The sequence below is a fragment of the Manis javanica genome, chromosome 16 (genome assembly GCF_040802235.1).
Source record: "Manis javanica isolate MJ-LG chromosome 16, MJ_LKY, whole genome shotgun sequence".
Classification (NCBI taxonomy): Eukaryota; Metazoa; Chordata; class Mammalia; order Pholidota; family Manidae; genus Manis; species Manis javanica.
The window spans coordinates 30,750,034-30,772,535 of NC_133171.1; the positions used below are offsets into that span (position 1 = coordinate 30,750,034).

A 22,502-nucleotide genomic window follows, 5' to 3' on the forward strand; every position below is an offset into this window, starting at 1 on the left:
TATGTTATATACATCTCAAACTTGACCATCTTTTTCTCTCTCATTGGATATGTGGACACCTATGCTAGATCTGTATCAACTTTTATCATCATTCGTCATCTTTGCCCCCTTCTCACCTGCATATTTTCAAACTACAAAAGTGTTTTACCTAAATTTGGCAAGAAGAGTAATGTCTACTTTGTATTAAGAGGTAAAAATGATGTGGCTCCAACTTCATAAATCATGCAAACTTTTACTCTTTTATTAAACATTTTAATACATTCTTCTTCTCAGCATAATCAGCTCAAATATTATTACTTAATTACTTAATGTCAAGGTAATATATGTAAACAAATATTTTACCTTTATTATTTAAAATTACTAGAATTAACTTTCAATGTTGAATGGAAACTGCTTTGTACTGAAAATGTCTGAATTCAGAAAAATGCTTCTGAATCAAGTACGCTAGAGTTAAACAGAAATACTTGAACTTGGAGTTATTTCTAGTTAATATTCTTTTCTGCTTCAAATATTATATTTCCTAAATGTTTAATATTTTAAAAATTCATTCCCTTCATCCTTTTACTTTTCATTTTCATACAGATTTTATCATATCTGGAGATCACTGCTGGGGTGCCTGACACTTTAATGATAATTATACCATTAAATTGATGATAATGTTCTACAAATCATTAAATCATCAATATCACCAATAATTACTAGCTTTTCAAAATATGTGGCTTTAATGGGAAAGAAATGTGATTGGCTTTTTGACTGACTCACTACATTTGTTTTGAATTGTTACTGAGATATCAGTATACACACCAGCAGTAAACTCATACTTTGTCTGCATAAATGATTCATACCTCTTAGAAAATGACTTAGTTATCAGGACATAGGTAAAGGGGTACCTCAACTTGTCTGTCCCACAGAATTCATTCATCTGTCATCCATTCTACTCTGTCCTACTGTAGTTTCCCCCATTCAGTAGAGCCGATACTTGTTTGGCCTAATATACAATTGCTTCCATTTCAAGTAGCATATTCATAAAACAAAATATGATTACATTCAACTTTTATAAAAGTCCTTTTTTCATGCTTACAAAAAGAGAGAAAAAAGAGCCAGCAAATCAATGAAAATTCTTAATGTCACCAAATTCATTGAGGAAGTTAACAGTGTAGGGGGCATAATGCATGAGAAAATTGGTGATAAAATCCAGCGAACTCTGAGGTACTGTTAATCAGCTCACTAGAGAGTTGACACATGTGGGGAATAAAGTCCACTTTTGGCAACGTGGCATCTCTCATCCCTCTGCTTTTCAGCTGTTCCCAAGGAGCATAGTAGCCGGTTGGCTCCATTGCACCAAAAGAGAATACTCAGTGGCATTTCTCATACATTATATGTATTATAACTTAATGTACATACATGGAGCAAAAATATATTTGTTTTTCTGGTTAATATGTTCTTTCACTGTCATGTTTGAAACAGATTTTCTATCCACCTTGTTAACAAACATACGGAATCCTTTTGAAATCTGTTTTTGAGTACTAACTTCAGCTTTTACATTACTTTTCCTATCATGTTTATTCTTCGTTTATCTGTTTGATCTATAAGTATTAAGCATCTACTGGGTGCCAGGCCTCCTCAGGATGCTGGGATGTATTAAACTAGAACACATTCTTTGATCCCAGGAGCCCAAGCTCCTTATGTACGTCCGTCCGTATAACCATGTCAATTTCTTAACTCTGTTCAGAAGTGGGAAAACTGGGTTGGCATCATCTAGCACAACTCTGTGCAATAGAAATGAAGACAGACTCATGTGTGTGCAATTTACATTTTTTAGCAGCCACATTAGAAAAGGTAAAGGAAGCAGGTAAAATAAATTTCAATAATACATTTTGTTGAACTCTCTAAATCCAAATTATCACCATTATTAATAGACTTTATTAATGAGATATGTTACATTCTTCTTGTCACACTAGATCTTCAAAGTGGGACCAGCCATATTTCAATGCTCTGTGGTCAAATGTGACTAGTGGCTACTGTACTGAGCAATGAAGATCAAGTTGACAAATAACATTCATTTAAGTATTTTTCATAATGCTAAATGTAGAATCTCTAAGCATAAGAGCTCAGATTCTAATTTTTTGACAAAAGGCCTAGTCTTCAAAAATATTTTTGATATATAAATTTTTGACCCACAGTAATTTGAGATGTTTTTATTTGTTTGCCCAATCTTGGGAAAAATTTTAATTTTAGTATTTTGAATATGTCTATAGATCAATCTGTACTTTAGAAAAATTAAATGCAAAGTTTTACAATTAAAATAGACCAACAATACTGTATTTGCATAATTTGTGAAATTTGCATAATTATTTGTAACTAATAAAGCTGTGAGGTTCATTTTGTTGTAGTTATGTACTTTCTAACTTGTGAGCTAACTGCTGAGTTGCATATTATTTGGTCTTACACACTAACAATCATATTTCTAATACACTATTTTTTATATTAAGATATTTTAAAAAGGCAACATTTCTGTATTGCAAACAAAATATATAAATTATTCTTTTTATTGAATTAGATACTGGAGAATGCTGTTCAACTGTGGTACAAGTAATTTGGAGGAAATATTGACATTCTATAAAAATTGAAATAGGCATGAATGGACAGCTCAGAATAGCCAGGTGTAATAACTGCAGTATAGGCTTAGTGGTAAAAAGTAACCTAAAAGTTATATAATTTTCATATTTCCTTAGAGCTACCAGTGTGTGCCCCTATCTGGTTTGGAAGGAAATTTTTGTGAACAAGAATCTAATGACTGCAAAATGAATCCCTGTAAGAACAATTCCACCTGTACTGACCTTTATAATAGCTATCGGTGAGTAATGTATTTATCATTTTCCTCATGAAATTACTTGGCGTTCTCAATGTCCTTGGGGTACACCCAGACATTTTTTTCACTTCACATCCAGTAATTAAAATACTGATCCCAAGATGAAGAGCCGTTTCCTGAAAAGATAGTGTCAACATTCATTTGAAATTTGTGTCAAGAAACAAATAACAAATTTTCACGTGGAAATGCGATGTCCAGATTTGGCACATGTTACAAATGCATATTACTTCTTCAAAACGTGGTTTTGCCATCTGAACATTATGTTGGGCCATTCCGTGAAAATAAGTGCCTTGATATAACTTCTTATTGGGTCTATTGAGTTAAAAATTGGTATTTACTACCTAGAGCTTATAATGAGTTAGGATTATTTTAGTCAAAGTATTGATAAATTTTGCATTAATTGCTCACATTTTCTTTAATGCAATTGTATTAATTAGTTTTCAGATGTGAAGTCAAGGAAACTCTAAATAGAAATTCCAAGTAGTCATTCCTATTATTCTAAAAGTTTAATAACGAAATATATATTGGTAAATTGTTTTTATTTTTTGACTTCTTCGGTTTACACTACGTATCTCATGTAGGTGCAAAACCAAGATAATTGTACCTGGAATGCTTTTGTGTCACAGAAGCAGATTAATTGAATATAAATGCACTTAGGTAGTTATTCTTCCAGCAATAAATCAAAATGACTTCAGAATGTTTTAAAAATAACTCATACCCTATCTATTGTCTTGTAACTATAATTGCGAATTCTGGGTAATCTCAAGCATGTATGAGTTTTGACAAATATTCCTTATTTTTAGTGACCGAAATGGAATATAAGACCCAGAGTGGTGAAGAAAAGGTGGTTTAATTTCATTAAAAGGGGAATTCTGAAATAGCTGGCAATAGTTTGATATATATTTCAGTGATGATAAGAAAAAAATGAACGAATTTGATATTTCAGAAAAACAATGTCAATAGTTAACATTAGTTTAAAATATATACAAATGTGAAAATGCAAAGCTATATTTTGTGACCTGATCAATTGTTAAAATTGACATATCATTGCAAATTAATATTAACTGCCTCTCCATCTATGTAGCATGAGAAAGATTTAAGTTTTATTGGTCTAGGAAAAAAAAGTTCATGGTTATCTATGTTTATTTTCTTTAAAAAATGATTAATTATAACCTATAATAAATAATATGAATTTTCTAGTATTTTTTTCAGAGACTCTGATATATAGTTTTTGATATGCAGCTGTTTCTTTAATTCCTGGAGATAATTTGTTCATGTGAATGTGTATACTTATGCTTTCAGTCACCTCTAGATAAACGCCAACAGGAAAACACCTCATTGCCACAAGGGAGAACAAACACTATGTAAATTCATGGAGCAGCTCAGCAAAAGGGAGATAGAAAGGACTTGGAAGTTAAGCTTGTGACAAACAGTTTTGGGAAGGGTTTAAGAAAGTGAGGCTGTGGCCTGGATAAGATATTGTTGGGAAGTTGGAGGAATTCTCTGGGTTCATAATAAATCTAGAAGATGGAAGACTAGACAGAGGGAAAAACCAAAATTTTTAAAGTGGCAGCAGTCATTCATACTAATCTCTGATAGGGAATGTTTAGCTTTTCTTGTATCTTAGATAATGTTCATGTTTTTGTCTGTATTCAGATATGAGTATGGGTTATGCTTGTTTTTGTTGTGATTCATCAGGATCACAGAGTAACCTTGTTTCACTTTGATATTCTGTATAATGGTCTGTTAAAATGTTCACCAGGAAAAAACCAAGAGCTAGCTACAAACCTGTAAAACAGTCTCTTACATTCGTGTGGGAAAAAATATGTATGTGAGATATATCATTTATGTTTATCCACCTATTTGTCCAAAATATATTATGAGAATAATATATAGAAAACAAAATAAGAGGACTTAAATATTATTATCCAACATGACAGTACTTTTACTTAGATAAAAATATCGCTATTTGATAAGAGATCTTAAAGATCTGAAACAATACAGCGACAAAGTCTGTAAGGTTTAATTAAAATATACCTTATTTTAATATTCATGAGACACAATCAGTCTTTCTAGATAACTCTGACACCACTAATTGTGAAACTGTTAATGATTTTAATTTATGAATGTGTCAAAAGACTTTGCTACTTAAATTAACACACATTCTCTTAGTCATTTTATCATTCCTCAGACTTTGATAGATTATTGGTTTTACTTCCAACATACTAAGTTTTGCATTATTTTCCTGGACACAAATATAGATATCCAGCTAAAGTAGGCTAATTATGTTTATGATTGTTTTTTCTTTGTGATAATAAAGATAATGTGTATATATAAAACAATGTATTCATATAACATTGGCTTTACTAGCTTGTAAGGAGGGGAAAGAATTCTCTGAATCAACTATCAGCAGATGCGGGTAACTTTTATGTATGTAATATCCATACATACGTACATATATGTAAATATGACAGCATTTAGAAATTTCCTTACCAACTTATTTTTTTTATCACTTTTTTGAGACATACTTCACATACTATACAATGCACTCTTTCAAAGAGTACAATTAGGAAGATTTTATTATATTCACAGAGAAGTGAAAACCATGACCAGTACCTTATTCTAGAACATTTTCATCATCCCACAGAAATCAATACCGATTAGCGGTCCCTCCCGGCGGTCCCCTCCACCAGACCCTGAAAATCTCTTTAATTTATTTTTTGTCTCTGGATATGCCTTTCCTGGACATTTCATGTTAGTGGACTTGTGTACTGTGTGATCTTTTTTGAGTGGCTTATCTCATTTCACACAACTTTTTTAAGGTTTATTTGCAGCAAGTATCAGCACTTCATTTCTTTATTTTATGGCCAAATAATGTTACATACTGTGGTTATTACGCATTTATCTATTCTTCAGTTGATGGATATTTAAGTTGTTCTTGCTTTTTAACTATTATGATTAAGAATAATTGTACTGTAAATATTCATATGTGTCTTTTTATCTCGTCTAGTGAGTGTTAGGTGGTATCTCGATATGTGTTTGATTTGCATTTCCCTAAGGACTAGTGATGTCAATCATCTGATGATGTTCTTTGGACTATGTGTACATATTCTATAAGGAAATATCTCTTCAGATTTTTGCCCATCTGGGGGTTATGTTGTCCTTTAATATTGAGTTGTAACAATTTTTTTACATGTTTGATACAAGTCCCTTTTCAGATATGAATTGCAAATATATGCCCCTTTTCTGTGGGTTATATTTTCACTTTTTGGATGGTGATTTTTGAAGCACAGTTTTAGTTTTGACGGAGACCAATTGGTCTATGTGCTTTTGGTCATTTCTGCTTTGGGTACCATATCTTAGAAACTGTTACCTAACCGTGGGTTACAAATGTGTACTCCTATACTTTCTCCTAAGAGTTTTATAGTATTATCTCATGTCTTGGTATAATCCATTTTAATTTAATTAGTATTTTTTGTACATGATGTGACAACAAGGACCAATTTCATTATTTTGCATTAGATATTTTTCCACATTAAATTGTCTTGGCACCTTTCCTTAAAATCATTTGAACAAAAATGTGAGATCATTTGTTGACTTTTAATTCTATTCTATCGATGTATGTCTATCTTTATCTGTGTACTATCCTCTTATTGTTGCTTTTAGTGATTTTTGAAATGAGGAAGTTCATATTTTTCTATTTCACGATTGTTTTTGTTTGACTTGCATTTCCACATGGTCATTTTCATATCAGCTTGTCAATTTTGGCAAAAGAAAAAAAGCAACTGGAATTTTGATAAGAATTGCATTGAACTTGGATATTAATTTGGAAAATAGCACATTATTAATAATGAATCTTCCAGTACATGTTCATGGAACATTTATTTATAATTTCTTTAATTTTTGAACCATGTTTTGCATATTCATTGTACTAGCATTGCATTTCTTTGTTAAATTTATTTGTAAGAATTTGATTTATTTTTAAGTTATTTTAAATGGAAATATTCTCTTAATGTTATTTTTCATTTTTTCTTTTCTAATGAATTAAAAATGCCACTAATTTTTGCATATTGATCATATATTCTGAAACCTTGGTGACCTCATACAGTAGTTCTAACAATTTTTTATGGATTCTTTAAGATATTCTATATCTGATAATAGAAATAGTTTTACTGCTACCTTTCCAATCTGGATACCATGGTTTTCTTTTTCTTTTTTCATGCCTGATTATCCTTAACAAACCTCCAGTTCAATGTTGAATAGAAGTGACAGGACTGAGCATTCCTTTTTGCTGAGCTTAAGGGAGAATCATGGAGACTTTCACTCATTAATCTAATGTTACCTGGGGGTTTTTCAGTGGTGCACTTTATGACATTATGGCAGTTCCCTTATTTGTATGAAAAGGTATTAAATATTTTCAAATGCTTTTAATGCATCTATTGATAGGTGACCTTGTCATTCATTATATTAATATGGTACATTGCATATACTGATTTTATTATTTTGTCCCAACCTTGCATTTTTAATATAAATTCCAATTGGTTATGGTTGATAGTCCTTCTTACATGTTGCTGAACTCAGTTTGCTAGTATTTTGTTTAGCAAATTTGGGTCTCTATTCATAAGGGTAATATTGGTCGGCAATTTTCTGTGTGTGTATGTGAGATTATCTTGACTGTTTTTCATATTGGGGAAATTTTGGTCACAGAGAATATATTGACAATGTCCTCTTCTCTTTTGAAAGAGCTATAAAACAATTGGTATTAATTTTCTTTAAAAGTTTGGCAAATACACTAGTAAAATCATCTGCATCTGGACTTATTTTATGGGAAGGTTTTGATTACTAATTCAATCTCTTTGCTTTATATGTAAGTCTATTCAGGTTTTCTATTCTTGAGTCAGTTTTAGCAATTTTTATCTTTCTAGAATTTGCCCATTTCATTGAGGATATCTAACTGGTGGGCATATAATTGTGGATAGTATTCCCTTAGAATTTCTTCTGTTTCTGTAACTTTATAGTAATTCCTCACTTTTAAGTTTCTGATTCCATTAATTTGAGTCTTCTCTATTTTATTTTTTTCTGTTGGTCAGTATAGTGCAATGTTCATCTTTTGAAAGAACCAACTTTGAGTTTCATTGTTTTGGGTTTTTTTTCTATTTTTAAAAAATTCTTTATTTCATTACTATCATTATCATCTTCCTACTGCTTGCTCCAGGTTTAATTTTCTCACATTTTTCAATTTTCTTAAGCAATATATTTGTAAGAATTTGCAATATATTTAGTGGTTATATTATCATTTTGAGATGTCTATTTTCTTCTAATATAGGTGTTTACAGCTATAAATTTTAGTCTAAGCATTCCTTTAGCAGCATCTCACAATTTTTAGGTATCTTGTATATTTTCTTTCATCTCAAAATTGTTTTCTAGGTTCCCATGTGCTTTATTCTTTGGCTCATTGGCTATTTAGGAGTATGTTGTTTAATTTTCACATATTTATGAATTCTCAAGATTTCGTTCTGATGCTGATTTCTACTTTTTATTTTATTTGGTCAGAAAATATTTTTGTATGAGTTTGATCATTTTAAATATACCACGGCCTGGTTTATAACCTAACATATGGTGTCTAATGGAGAATGTTCTTTATGCACTTGAGAATATGTATTCTGGCCATTGTTGGATGGAATGTTCTATAGCTCTTATAGGTCTAGCAGGTTTATAAGGTTGATCAACTCTTCTGATGTGCATCCTTGTATCTTCTGCCAGTTTGTTCTATCCATTATAGAAATGGGATATTGAAGCTTACAATTATTATTGTTTAATCATTTATGCTCTCAATCTGTCACTTTTTGCTTCATTTAATTAAGGTTCTGTTTTCAGATGCATATGTGATAGCAATTATTAGAAATTACTGATGGATTTAAAATGTTTATAAAATGTCTTTCTTTGTCTTAACTGTTTTTGTTTTAAAAATTATTTTGTCTCATATTATTATGGCTGCTTCAGCTCTTTTTTTATTACTGATTATATAGTATATATTTTTCTGTCCCTTTATTTTTCAATTGTTTCTGACTTTGAATATAAAATTTGTATATTTTAGATACCATATAATTATATTATTTTTGTTTAATCCATTCTGCCAATCTGTACCATTTAGATTGGAGTGTTTACTCAATTTACATTTAATACAATTACTGATAAAACAGGGTCTGTATATGCTGTTTTCCTAATTTTCTTTGATATGTGATATCCTTTTTGTTCCTCTGTTCCCCCATTGCCTTCTCTTGTGTTATATGTTTCCTGGTATTACACTTTAATTTCATTTTTAATATATATTTTATTTATTTTCTTAGTGGTTGTCCTGTAGATTACAATTAGCTACTTAAAACAATATCCCTTGTATTAATACCAATTTAATCTCAATAGAATATAAAACTTTACTCCACTGTTTCTCTATTACTTCCCATCTTTTTTAGGCTATTATAAGTTAAAAGCATCAACACAATTTTATAATTATTGCTTTATGCACTGTCTTTTAAGTCAGATAGGAGAAAAAAAGAGTAATAACCAAAAATACAGTTTCACTTTCTTTTATATTTACCTATATAGTTGCCATTACCAGAGCTCTTTATTTTTGTGTGTAAATTCAATTTACTCTCTAGTGTCTTCATTTTGGCCTGAAGGACTCTTTTTACTGTTTATTATAGGGCTGGTCTTCTAGTGATGAATTCTTTCCATTCTTTACCTGGGAATGTCTTAATTTCTCCTCTAATTTAAAGGATAGCTTTGAGGGATATAGAATTCTTGGTTGACAGTCTTTATCTTATAGCACTCTGTGTGTGTCTGGCCTGATGGTTTCTAAGATAGTTGTTAATCTTCATGAGGATCCCTTCTATAATAAGCCACTTTTCTCTTTAAGCTACCAACATTCTTTGTCTTTTGACAGGTTGACTAACATTTGATTAGCCTTTTATTTCTGAGTTTATTCTATTAGAGACATTTGAGCTGTATGGATGTGTAGATTGCTTTTTTATCATATTTAGAAAATTTTACCACTTATTTCTTCAAATATTTAATCTTTTTCCTCTCTTCTAATTCTGGAATCCTCACGTGTGCATGATAATATACTTGATGGTGTCTGAAATGTATCTGATGTTTTCTTCATTTTTCTTTATTTTAACTTTCTGATCTTCAGGATCAATAATCTTAGTTGGTTTATTTTTAAATTCATTGCTTCCCTTATCTGCCAACTTAAATCTAATTTTGTACCTCTCTAGCAATTTTTTGAATTCCATTTTTGCACTTTTCAACTACAGAATTTCTATTGGTTTATTTATCATGCATATCTCTTTATAAACAAAGTCAATTAGACATATTAATCTCATACTTTCCTTAGTTGTGTAAAACAGTGGATGTTGGGGAAGGTCCTCAAGAATACACAACCTCCAGTTGTCCTGTGCACTGGACCTCAACAACTGGAGGCACATTATACCCCATCCCTGTCCTTGAAATATGTTTGTTGTCCCCACTCCCAGAAACCTGTCCAAAGGACATAGCCTTGAAATAGTAGTTGAGACCATCTGGACTCTATAAAGTAACTGAATAAGTTAAAGTTTCTATATTAGTTTTTAACATTTGGCAGACAGCCAAGACAAGGCTCATATGTAAATTCCCTTGCTTATTAAATCTTCTGCTTACCAATACGGGGTTGCCTGCCCCCTTTTCTTCCATCTCTCCCTGTCTTCCATGAATGGGGCTTTCACATTACAACCAACATCTGACCTTTTAAATAATATAATGCGGCAAGTGTGGACATCAATCCTGCTTTTTTGCAGTTACTGTATTTCTGTGATCTTTTTTTTTTGCTATTGTTTCTTTAGTGATTTTCCTGGAATAGTTTTCAAAATCATTTATTCTTTGTCATGTGTGGCTGGCTATTCAAGTCTCTCTTCAGCTAATGTAATGATCAGTTAATGATTTAACAGAGATTTTCTTAATTTCCTTGAACTAATAAGTATCCCAGCCTTATTGAGTGACCATATGTGAGTGGAATCATGCATTCAACACTCAGCTAGTCAGTTCACAATTCTTATTCTTCACTACTTGCACAGTCTCAAGATCAGTCAAAGGAAAGAGAGGAAGGTGTTTTTATGTCTTTCTTAGACCTACGTACTTTTTCACGTTGTGTTGTTTTCTAGTCACCCAGGAATATGTCTGGCTTCTTAAGACCCTATGAACATCATGTTCCTCATTTTCTACCTTTAAGTATATTGATTAAGCCCTTGTTAGCCTCATTGGAATCATCACTTCAAGCAGATGAGATATTAAGCAGTTACCACCAGTTGTTAATAGGTGCCCTTTGTATATGGCTTTTTGAGCAGAATAAGTTTTGAGTCAGGTCAATTAAAGTTTATTCCTGAGATTGGAACTTTTCAGAAAGCTGTAAGAACAATAAAATGGTGATGTTCCTGGGAAGACACTTTTGTGTGAGCTACAAACCTGTACCAGCCCCTCAGTGTCTTTTAGGCTACTGTTTTCACCGAAGCCATAATTACAGTGCTGTTTATTTTCAAGTCTGTGGTAGAGCTGGGAGAGGGAGATGGGAATACTGCAAGTTAAACCACTGCAAAGCTGACAATGCTTAGGAGATGCAGCCATTTTACTTGAACACTCCTCGGACTTTTGCAAGCATTTAGTTCATGTTCAGGGTTCTAAAAAAGTTGATTTTGACTATGTTTGCCCGTGTTCTTGTTTCTTTTATGGAAGAGAAGATTTTCGAAGTTCATTCTCTGCCATTGCTAAAGGGATTATACCAAATTATGTTTTCTATTACTTATATGAGAGAGAGAGAAAACATGGATTTTTAGAGTCAACATATCTGGATATAGGATATAAAGCTTGGTTTACACAAGACTAATGTGACTTGGATTAAAAGGAAGTTCATTTATATCCCTAAGCTTCCAGTGTCCTTATCTAGAAGTATGAATAATGATAGTTGTAATTCATAGGATCATGGCAATAATTAAATAAAATTCTATACACAAAGTATTTAGCTTATTTCTTAACACATAATAGACTCTAAATATTACTAGCTTTTATTATGCCCAACATTTATCTTGTTTTCAGAAATTAAGTATGAGTAAGACTAGAACAACATCTTATAAATGATGGTATCCATAGAATCACATAGTTAGCAACTCATCTAGTTTAATGTATTTATATGTACAGCACATGAAGAATACTAAAAAGAGATTACTTTATTCTTCATAATTAAGGAAGAGCTAATTAGTTAAAGTTTAGGGCTTTCTGAAGCTTTCCCACAAAGTTGCACAGAACAAAAGTTCCAGTAGTTTCAGTAAAGGATACAATGAATATCTTATTTCATTTTGTGAGGGGTTCATCTAAAAAAATTCAAAAATTGCAACAAAGATTCTTAAATTTCATACTAATTGAAAGAGCTCACATAATACATCATAATGGCTGCTTAAAATAGTATATATTTGAATAGGCCAAATGAGAACTGAAAGTCAATGACCATATGCTTATATTCCTTGAGAAGAGAAATGTTAAGAAAATGCATATTTGCTGGTCTGGTGAATCTCTTAGGTGATAATGCGTGTCATAAGTTACTGAACTACCTACGTGTGCTCATCTTTAAACAACTGGAGTTAACATAGTTTGGTGTTTACACAGTTTCAAGACATTAAAAAGCAAAATGGGCCAGGGATGTAATTGGAGTGCTAACTGCAACCTGCCTTCTGCTATTCGTGGCACGGTTTAGAATTTAACTGCCTTCTTTATTTCTGATTTTTCTTCCCCCAAAGCAGAGTCAACAGCTTTAGCTACAGATGGGGCTCTGTGTGGCAGTTATTGGACCCAGATGCCACGCTCAGGAGCATGTTTTGCCAACAGCATCTGGCTCCTTTGCTGTCTGTGTAATTGGCACTCACGTTCATGCTTTGGCCTGTCTTTCTTACGGACACTACAAAGTGGACTTGCAGACAACATGAAGATTTGCTCCCAGCTGACCATACAGTTTTTTTCTTTTCCTCAGAGTCTAAGCTATGCACATTTGTCCTACTACCCTCAATGAGAAAGCACTATCCATTAGTTCGTGCTTCTCCTAAGGACATGTTTTTAAATTTTTAATGGATAAAACGAAAAAAATTGAAGTTTTATGAATAAGTAGAAATCCATGCTTATGTGTCCGAACTTAACGTAGTAAGTGGAAACTACAAGATTCTGGTATATTACTAGAGATTTGTTTGTTTGTTTTGTTTAGCTCATATATAGGAGCCCAAAATAACAATATAAAAGTAAAATAAGCACTGATATGAAAGTAAAATCAGACATAAGTTTAATCCAGGCAATGTCAATCTATACAACAGTATCCACCTTTAGCAGGTGGGAGTACAGATATGAAAACATTTCTTATAACTATAGCAGCTGGATTTTATAGTTTAGCTTAGCCTCACATAACATCTCTTGACCTTTACTCACAAAACTATATAAGAACATATTTAACGATTATTTTTATTATTTTAAAAAGTAGTTAGAAAAAAGTCTTTACGTGTTAGGCCATCTCATTATCCCATAGAACCTCGTAAAAGACTAGATTAAAAGTGTTATTGTCTTAGAATGGGTTTCATTTGCTTGTCCTTTAACATTTGTTTTAAAAAACATGTTGACTTGTTTCATACAAAGCCCTAGAAATTAATAAAATATACAAAAAGTACAAAATAAAAGCGAACTATCCGTTCACCCTCAGAAACAGCTCATTAGAAATGAATTTGAACTCCACTAGTCCTTGCATCGCATAACAGGCATTTCAGTGGCTATGACAGGCACAAAATGTAAAATCCAGGATTATGGGGTTTGCTACGAAAATTAGTTTTTAGTGAACTGTGGAAAAAAGTGTTAAGCAGTTGCACAAAAAAGGAAAGACTGTAAATGTTAATCTCTTGCAAAATCTGTATTTTCCTTTTTACTGAAAACTTTATTAATCAGAATTACATGGTATATTCTTAAAAAATAATAATAAATGGTATAATCAAATAAGCTAGACCTCTGCATTCTTCTCCTTTTCTGAGTAGCCAATTTTCCCTTACTGTTTCCTTTATTTCTTCTTCTTCCTTTTTGAGTCGTGAGAGTGAGAGTGGGACAGTATTTTAAGAGAAACAACCTCTTTATAAGGTACTCAATTGTTTTAAGATTTTTAAAAATTAGAGTATAGTTTACATGCAATAAGATATAAAGATCCTATGTTTACAATGAGAAGAGTTTGGAAAGTTGTATTTACCAATGTAACTACCACCAAAATCAAGATACAGAACAAACACATCACCCAAGAAAATGTCCTTGTGCCACTTCACAGTTCATGTCCACACTCCTTCCTCTTACTATTTCTTGGACTTTCAAAATTGTGCTTTGTAATCATTTCTCAGTAAACTATTCAAAAAACACCAATACATTCCTTTTTCAGCATAAAAAATAAATATGCATTTAGATATTGTGTTTGTTTTAACAAAGAGTTCTCATAAAATGTTTCTGATTTTCCTTTTACTGTAACTATGGCCAGATGACATACTGATACTATTCCCATTTCATAGAAAAAGAAAAAAGTTATAGATCAATTTTCTTTCCCAATGACATGTTATTAACTGAAGGGATAAAGAATTTAGGACTCTTTTCCCCAGAACTCGACACTGTCTATTATTTCCCAGTGTCACCTGCCATTCCTTACCACCTCAGTGACAAAATAATTGTTCAATGCTATGCTTTTTTTTTATACTGAAGAGTCTCAACATAAATTTAATAATGAAAACTTTTATGTCGACATTTATTATATGAAATTTTTCCATTCTATATGAATTAGTCATGTAGATAAATCAGTAACTTTTGTCTGTATTGTATTCTTTTCTTTGTAGAGGGTTATTTTTTCCCAAATCAGCATAAATGTGGAAATGGTTTTGATTATAAGTAATTCTCAACTTTCTAAAACAGTATTGTTTGTCATACAAAATATAGAAAAATAAATTTTAAAAATAAAATGCGCATTTCCTGAATGGACCTTATAATATTAAACATACAGGTACTTTACTCTAAAGACAAAGTCTTTGTAAAGGTTACCTGAAGTGGATAAAGAAAACATATTTTTATATGCCAAAGGGAACGTTAAAATATTAACATATTGGGTATGTTTTATCAAGCTAATTGTTTTGCACATATTTGTTTGGCTTAATAATTTTTGGATATTTCAAATGCATGCCCCAAGATTCATCAGTTCCCAAAATAGTAAGACAACTGATATGTAGAAAAGGCTTACACAAAAACTAAGAATCTATTTCATGATTTTCTCCTAGATCTTTGTCTAGAGCACATTATGTAAACTAGTAAAAAAAAAGAACTTTTCTTTTTTGCAAAGGCACCATGTGACATATGCCTTCAGTTTTCATGCAGAATCAGTTTCAGAGATGTCCATTTGAACTTTCTATATCTCTTGCAAAGCCACACTTGAAGACATGGACCATTATTTTTCCCAATGTCCCATATTAAGAGACTGAGGCATACAATTTTTCCTTCATTTCAGTGTCAAAGATTTTCATCCCTCTGCAGAGAAAAACATATGCTTCCTTTTATCAGAAATTATAATGTGCATGTATAGCCTAAATATTCTTCATATTTAGCCTTGATTGTTAAGGGAAGTCAGTCAATGCGTGCCCCAATACAATTCTTTACAAATACTTCTCAGAGTTCACCTGTCTCTCAGAGTCTACTTGTCTCATGTTTCAAAAGTTTAAACATTATGTTCACACTTTAACTTCCTGAAAAAGACTGTATGAACTGTCTTGAAGGCGCTTGAAATATTTTGAGAAATAAAATAAAAATTGTGTGAAGAATGATTTTAGGAGTTCACATAAAATATACTAGGATTCTAAATATTTCTCTGATACACTAGAGATTAGGATTGTTATGATATTGTGTCAGGTTACTTATTCTTACTTTAAACAGTGATTGAGAATACAGAGGATACAGCTATTGTTTTACCATAAAATTGGAATAAAAATATTAATGGATATCAAAATATTTTAAATAAAAAATTAATCAATTTGAGGGGAAAACACCTTTTCTGAAGGTTTTTGTGTAAGTTAAATATATTATATTAGGTATAAATTATCTGATTTCTAACACCAAACCTTGTACTGGGTTCTCTCACTGATTCAAATACATCAAGGTTTTTAAATTTTTGCTTGTTTATTTTTTTTTTGTTATTCCTTCTGCCTGGAATACTACATCCTTTTCTATGTCTCATCCTTTTCCTCAAGGTCCCCAAGACTTGGATCCATCAGCTTAAAATGATTTGTAAGAAAACTCTCTTACTTCCTGTTAAAAAGCAAAATTCATACAAGCGTATTTGAAAATCATATTGACTTTATTAAGCGATTCATGAACTGGGGAAGCAGAGAGCGTCCCTTCGTGAGGTGCTGGGTTCTCGCAGGTATAGACGTAGCCTGGCTATTGTCCTGTATCTTCTGGTCTTTCCTTTAGGAATAATTGTATTTGTTGTATTTTCAAAACACATGTATGGTTTTGGAAGGAGATTTCTGCTGACCTACTCACGCTGCCATCTTGGCTCTGCCTCCTATCTCAATTTTTAAGATATTAAAAAGGTAATACCATTTTATAATTGAAAGTCTTACTTCCTTTTCACCTACTAGTTTTGGCTGGGATTTTATTTTCCATACAAGTAATGGCTGCCACGAACAATAAGTGAATTAATTTTTATAAGAAAAAAATGCTTTTAAATTACATATGCTGTTAGATTTGTATTTATAAGTTTATAGCCAAAAAAGCTGGTATACATATATATAAAATATGTTCAAACATAGATAAATATCACCAAATAATATGTAGTCATTGCTTATCAACATTGATGATAAGGTAAGCATCATATACAATGGTTAATACTGAGAAATTGGCATCTACTAACACTTCTGAATGGATTTCTTGGATGAATGCTTTTCTTCCCACTTTATAACAATAACATCTACTCTATTTTCTATTAGCTTTGCTGTCTTAAATTACTTTTTAAGAGTTGAAATGTTGTTTTTACCTAGAAAGAATTAAATGTTTCATGCCAATGGATTTTTGGTTCTCACACTAGAGAGGATAGTAAATTAGAATATATTAGTTTACATTTAAGCACACACTAAATTAGTTTTCAAGTGTTCGCTATTATAAATTGCACACTTCAAAAGTCATGGAATATTGGCTTTTTGCTGGTTTGTTTTCTTAATCCATAAAGACTCTGCTTCTAGCTGTGAGTTTGAAAAATCCTGCCAGATCATACTGAATCCTGAAATTATTTTGTGATACAACCTAAAAACCAGATTGCAGTTCTCACTAAAATGTTTTTCAATCTATCAAAGACTAGTTTCTCTGACATGTATAAAAGCAGATTAAAATATTTAAATGTGTAGGTCTAATTGTTAATTACTACAGTGAGTTTGTTCCTTAGAACTTTATTTTCCACAAAATATCCATTCATCTCCATAGGCCTCACCTTGGCATCATAAGTCCTGTTTACATATGGCCAGATGCTTTCCTGAGGATTTGATTCTTGTAAGGACACCACATGAAATCTTAGGCCACCTGTTATTTGAGAAGATAAAACAAACCTTTGCACATGAGCTAAATATCAAAGCATTGTAGGTTATCCACAGGAAACTCTTAAAAAGTAGACAAGAAAAAATATAAGAAAAAGAAAAGCATAAATATTTGTGTAGCAGCCCTTAGAAGTAGAGCTGCATTAAGTAAAATAAATGCACTGAAGCTATTTAATTGATTTGGTTATACCTGATTTTACCATTCTTTAACAAAATGTTGGATGGTCTTATAATGGATTTGAAACTGCAAAAAAGAAAAAAAAAGAGGGAAACTGGAAGGAAAAGTTCTGTATCTCCAGTTCGCTCATCCTGTGATTTTTATATAAATCCCATCTATACTTTGCACTTCCAACTATCTCATCTGAAAGGTAAGAATAAGTCTCATAGTTATTTCAAAGCTTTATTGGATGTATCAAATTGGATGAGGTATTTGACAGTTTTAAAATATGATGTAACTTGACAAATAAACGAAAAGTACCACCAGAAAATGAAGCAATACCGATTTTTGAGATGTGTATTTTATTGAGATATAAATAGGTAACAAGTATTTTTTTTTTAATTCTGTGACAGCCTCTAGTAACCACCTTAGGTAGCTAGGCATTGTTAATGTCAGGTGCTATATACACTTTTTAAAATTATCTCATTTAATCTTTCCAACATTCTCTGAAATTACCAATTTCATTATATTCTGTAGTCCTCAATTTCCCAAATGAAAAAATCCAAGTAAGTCTATATGATTCCAACTGAAGGTCATATATTAATTAATACTTATAACATTTTCAACATATATGATATAAAAGATAATGTGGAATTCAGGTAATTCTTATACATCAAGGAACCAAATGCTTAACAGTGGAGACAAGTCATGGAAATATTCATAATAAAGGGTGGTATATATGATGAATCCCTAAAAGCTATGGCAAGCAATTTTAGAGTAAGGCAATATCTTGTGCAGAATTAGTGAATGAGTGATGGTGTAGTCTTTTCTGGAAAATAATCAGTTTAATTAAAGGATATAGGAGACATTCAAAGATAAAACAGTTAGCACCTTATATCCTTTTTGAAGTGAAAGGATACCCTGTGAATAATTATGCTGAGACAATAGGCCTGAGCAGGACTAAACAGGCAAACTAGAATAGTCACCAAAATAATGTCATTATTTTTAGAAAGGGTAATAAAAATATAAAGCCTTTGTATTTATTCCTAAAAGAACATATTCATAGATGTATTTTTATATTTCAAAGGCATGTGTTGTTTAGTTGTCAAGTTTGCCTTATGCAACATGCCTTACAAAGAAATATTCAAGTTGCAAAGTAGCAATCATTTTCTGCATACTACCAAATTAAAAAAAAATTGTACAGTCCACTTTAAAAAATAATTGGATTTAATCTTCCTGAGCTAGGAAGCACGTGAATAGTTAAGTGCACCTAAAGTCATTTAGCTGCCTATTCCTTTTAGCATTTATTTCAATGGGTCCAATATCTACTTACAATTCAAATTCAAGTGCTGGTGCAAGTCAGTCAACTATCTCCTTTCAGTATGTTGGCATCCTCTGTATTTATTAATACAGAACAGTCTTGATATTCCTGGGGCTCTAACACTGCAAATGAGGTTATTTATTCCTTCCTGTTACTTTTCCTTTCTCTTCTTCCCTTTCCTTTTTTTTTTTTTTATTTTTTTTTAAGCAAGATTGCTTATCATGAAACAAGTTAGGTGTTTCAGCAATGTAATATTTCTTTTCAAGTTATCTTAAAAATCTAATCTAAAAGTAAAGGAATTTTTCTGAAAATATTTCTTTAATATTTATATGCTTTGTCTCATGTTTGTTGCTTGCTGAATAACCTATTTACTTAGGATTTGAAGCTCTACCTTGCCCACAGACATGAGCTCTGTCTTTGAACCAACCCACGGATTGTGGTTGACTTCTGTTCATTTGATCAGCAGTCCCCACATTTATTTCTTACAGAAAGCCAGGTTTCATTAGTACCTGTCCAGTTCCCTTCTATGAAGAGTATTTTATGTGGAAAACCCATTTTCCTGTTCTGTTAAAATTTTCCTGTTCTTAGGAGCAGAATTCATCTAGTATGATGGAAGGTATTTGGCTAAAGTGCTATTTGAAGTAAAAAATTTCCAAAGAATGACAGATGCTAGATGCCGAAGGGTTTATTAGACTGAACTAGAGTCTGTGATATACAAACAAGATCCAAATGCTTTACTTTTTGTTTGCTTTCTCTTAAATTCTCCCACATTCTTCAAACATTAAGAGGAAAGATGATTTTAAAAGCAAACAATAGCTGAAACAAAAAACAATTGCTTAGCATAAAGGAACACCTTATTTAAATATTCTGGTCATTACAAGAATCAAGTTGCTAAGAACATTGAAATAAATATCATCTCAGGCTCATAATAGTGATTCTACCTGTAAAAAGTAGTTCACATAAAAAATAATTGAGAAAATTTTCTCAGTTGGTAATTCAACTCAATAGTTGCTAAAATTGAAATTGATATTACAGTGGCCTATGTTAGAAATTTACCAAATGCTTCTTAAATCTTATTTCCTCCAATGCAGTCAGTTTTGCAGTAGTATGCATTACATTGTCTCAGGAAATGAGGCAAACGATATTTTTAAAGTATGTATGATTTATTAATATTTGTACAAATAGAAAAATACCACTTACAAATTCAATGTAATTACATTTAAGATGCAAAGAATAAATTTGAAACAGCATTGTTCATATTTTCATAAAATTTTATTTCAGCTGTGAATGTACACCTGGATGGACTGGACAAAACTGTACTGAAGAAAGAAATGAATGTGACTCTGACCCATGCATGAATGGAGCTCTTTGTCATGAATCTACCATCCCTGGGCAATTTGTGTGCCTTTGTCCACCTTTTTTTACTGGAAAATTTTGCCATCAACATTATAATGTCTGTGATCCACTCGATGACCCTTGTAGAAACAACTCAACGTGCTTGACTTTGGTAGATGGAAATCATTATTGTCTTTGCAGAGAAGGTAAGAGCTTGTATTTGTCTTATTGCTTTATTAAGGTAGTTTTTGTTTATTTGTTTGTTTTGTTTTGTCCCTATGGGGAGCTATTGGATATTTTTCCTCCTTTCTTCAGAAGTTCTCTCTCACTCTCTGTTAACAGTTTCTTTTTCCTGAATAATCATGTCCATGTAGTGTTCCTGAAAAAAGCCTTTGGTTAGAAATGGGCATAGGTACAGTCTAGGCTAAACAAATGTTTCACTGTAACTTTTCTCTTGGAGCTTTCTATACCCATCACTTCTTTCTGCTTTCATTACTAAACTAGTATCATGTGACTGCTGGCTACTTTGTAACACAGAAGAGGGCTCAGAGAACAAGAATGGGCAGATCAAAGGGCATTGTGGGAACCCCTGAATGCAGCCATACCTGAAGCCAACTACTTCAGGCTTTCTGGTTCATATCAGCCAAGAACTGCATCTACTACTATAAAAGTTGCTTGATTGGAATTTGCTGCAGATGGTCTGAGTAGTGCACACAGTGTCTGGGTAAGTGTTTACTGCTCATATACTACTGGCTACCCAGGAGTGATTGCCGTCTGCATCAGCAGTGCTTATGCCACGGAATCTAGCACATTGTAGTTTTCAGTGTGATTGGAATGTGTCATAAGTACAATATAAAAACCACATTGTACTTAGAGATCTACAACTGTTATTTATTTTCTTATACTCAATTACAAGTTCATGTCTGTTTCCTTGTTACTGGTTCTACTAGAATAGGAGTCCTTTAAAGATAATGACAACACGGATCTACTCTTCTCTTCTAAAAGGCCTTATTCATTAATATCAATCAGTTACCTTAGCCAAAGCTATTTCTGTTTTTACAAACCCTCTAAAACTTCTTGATGATATAAGGTAATATATTTTTTTCTGGAAACTTCATTATTCTATGTAAGGCTTCCAGAGAAACATGACAATTCAAACCCATGCTCTGGATAGAGTGTCAGGTGGGCACAATGAATTATTTTTATCCCTTTCTCATTGTGATTCAGCATGAAGAGGTATCTGAAGTGCACGTTGTTTCCAAACAATTTTGTTTTATATATGTATTTGAAATGGACAAATATTGTTAAGCCTAAGAAATGGTAGGAGTAAGTTTCTTTAAGTTTTAACTACTATAGAGTCTTTACTTAATATTGTTTCTAGTAGTTCAGCCTCTGTTACAGATCAAAAATTGAAGGCTGTGGCATTACTTTTAAAAACTATCCCAGAATATTAAACACAGGTTGACTATGGATTATTTTAGACAACTATGCTATGTCCTGAATTACTTTAACAGTTATTATTTAAAATTGGATCTATGTAAAAGCCATTATATAATTTTTAAAGACAATATTTTTATCACACTCCATTATTAAAAGTAATGAAAGTTAAAACCACAAGAAATTCCAATACTTAACATTTTGTGCAGATACCAGATTCGGATGTTCCATGGGTGCTCCTTGCAAGTTCTTGGTATTAGTAAGGTGACTAGAATGTAGTAAGTGGGTCAAGAGAAAAGAGATTAAAAGCGTAAGGTCTGAGAGTTGAGCTAATGTATTTTTGAAATTCTACCCACAGTTTTTAGCCAGAATATAGAGCTTACCATTATTTAAATATGAGTATAAATAAAATCCCAGAGCCAGGGTAATAATGTGACAACATGCCAGACAACTAAATTACAAATGGCATTAAAATTCACCCTGAAGAACCAGCAAGAATAACTGATACTTTGCTTTGTACCAAATTAATTGCTCCTCTGGTAAATTGTTTTGGCTGGTGTGACAAACTTATAGTCAAAACAATCTAATCCACTTTGGTGCCGTGTGAGCCACTGAAGAATTACAGGTGTAGTAAAACACCAGAACTATTGTGATTATGTTTTGCAGGAGATTCCTAGAAACAAATGTGTTTCATTCTCAGCCAGTAGTGTTAGTTTT

At 32.0% G+C, this 22,502-nt stretch overlaps 1 protein-coding gene across 1 annotated transcript in view; it reads left to right on the forward strand.

The window, feature by feature from the left end:
• EYS (eyes shut homolog) overlaps window positions 1-22,502 on the forward strand; it is a 1,533,253-nt gene that overhangs the window by 564,568 nt on the left and 946,183 nt on the right. Inside the window, 2 exon segments of the mRNA XM_073224289.1 lie at window positions 2,736-2,857; window positions 20,295-20,554. Coding sequence (XP_073080390.1) covers window positions 2,736-2,857; window positions 20,295-20,554 — 382 coding nt within the window.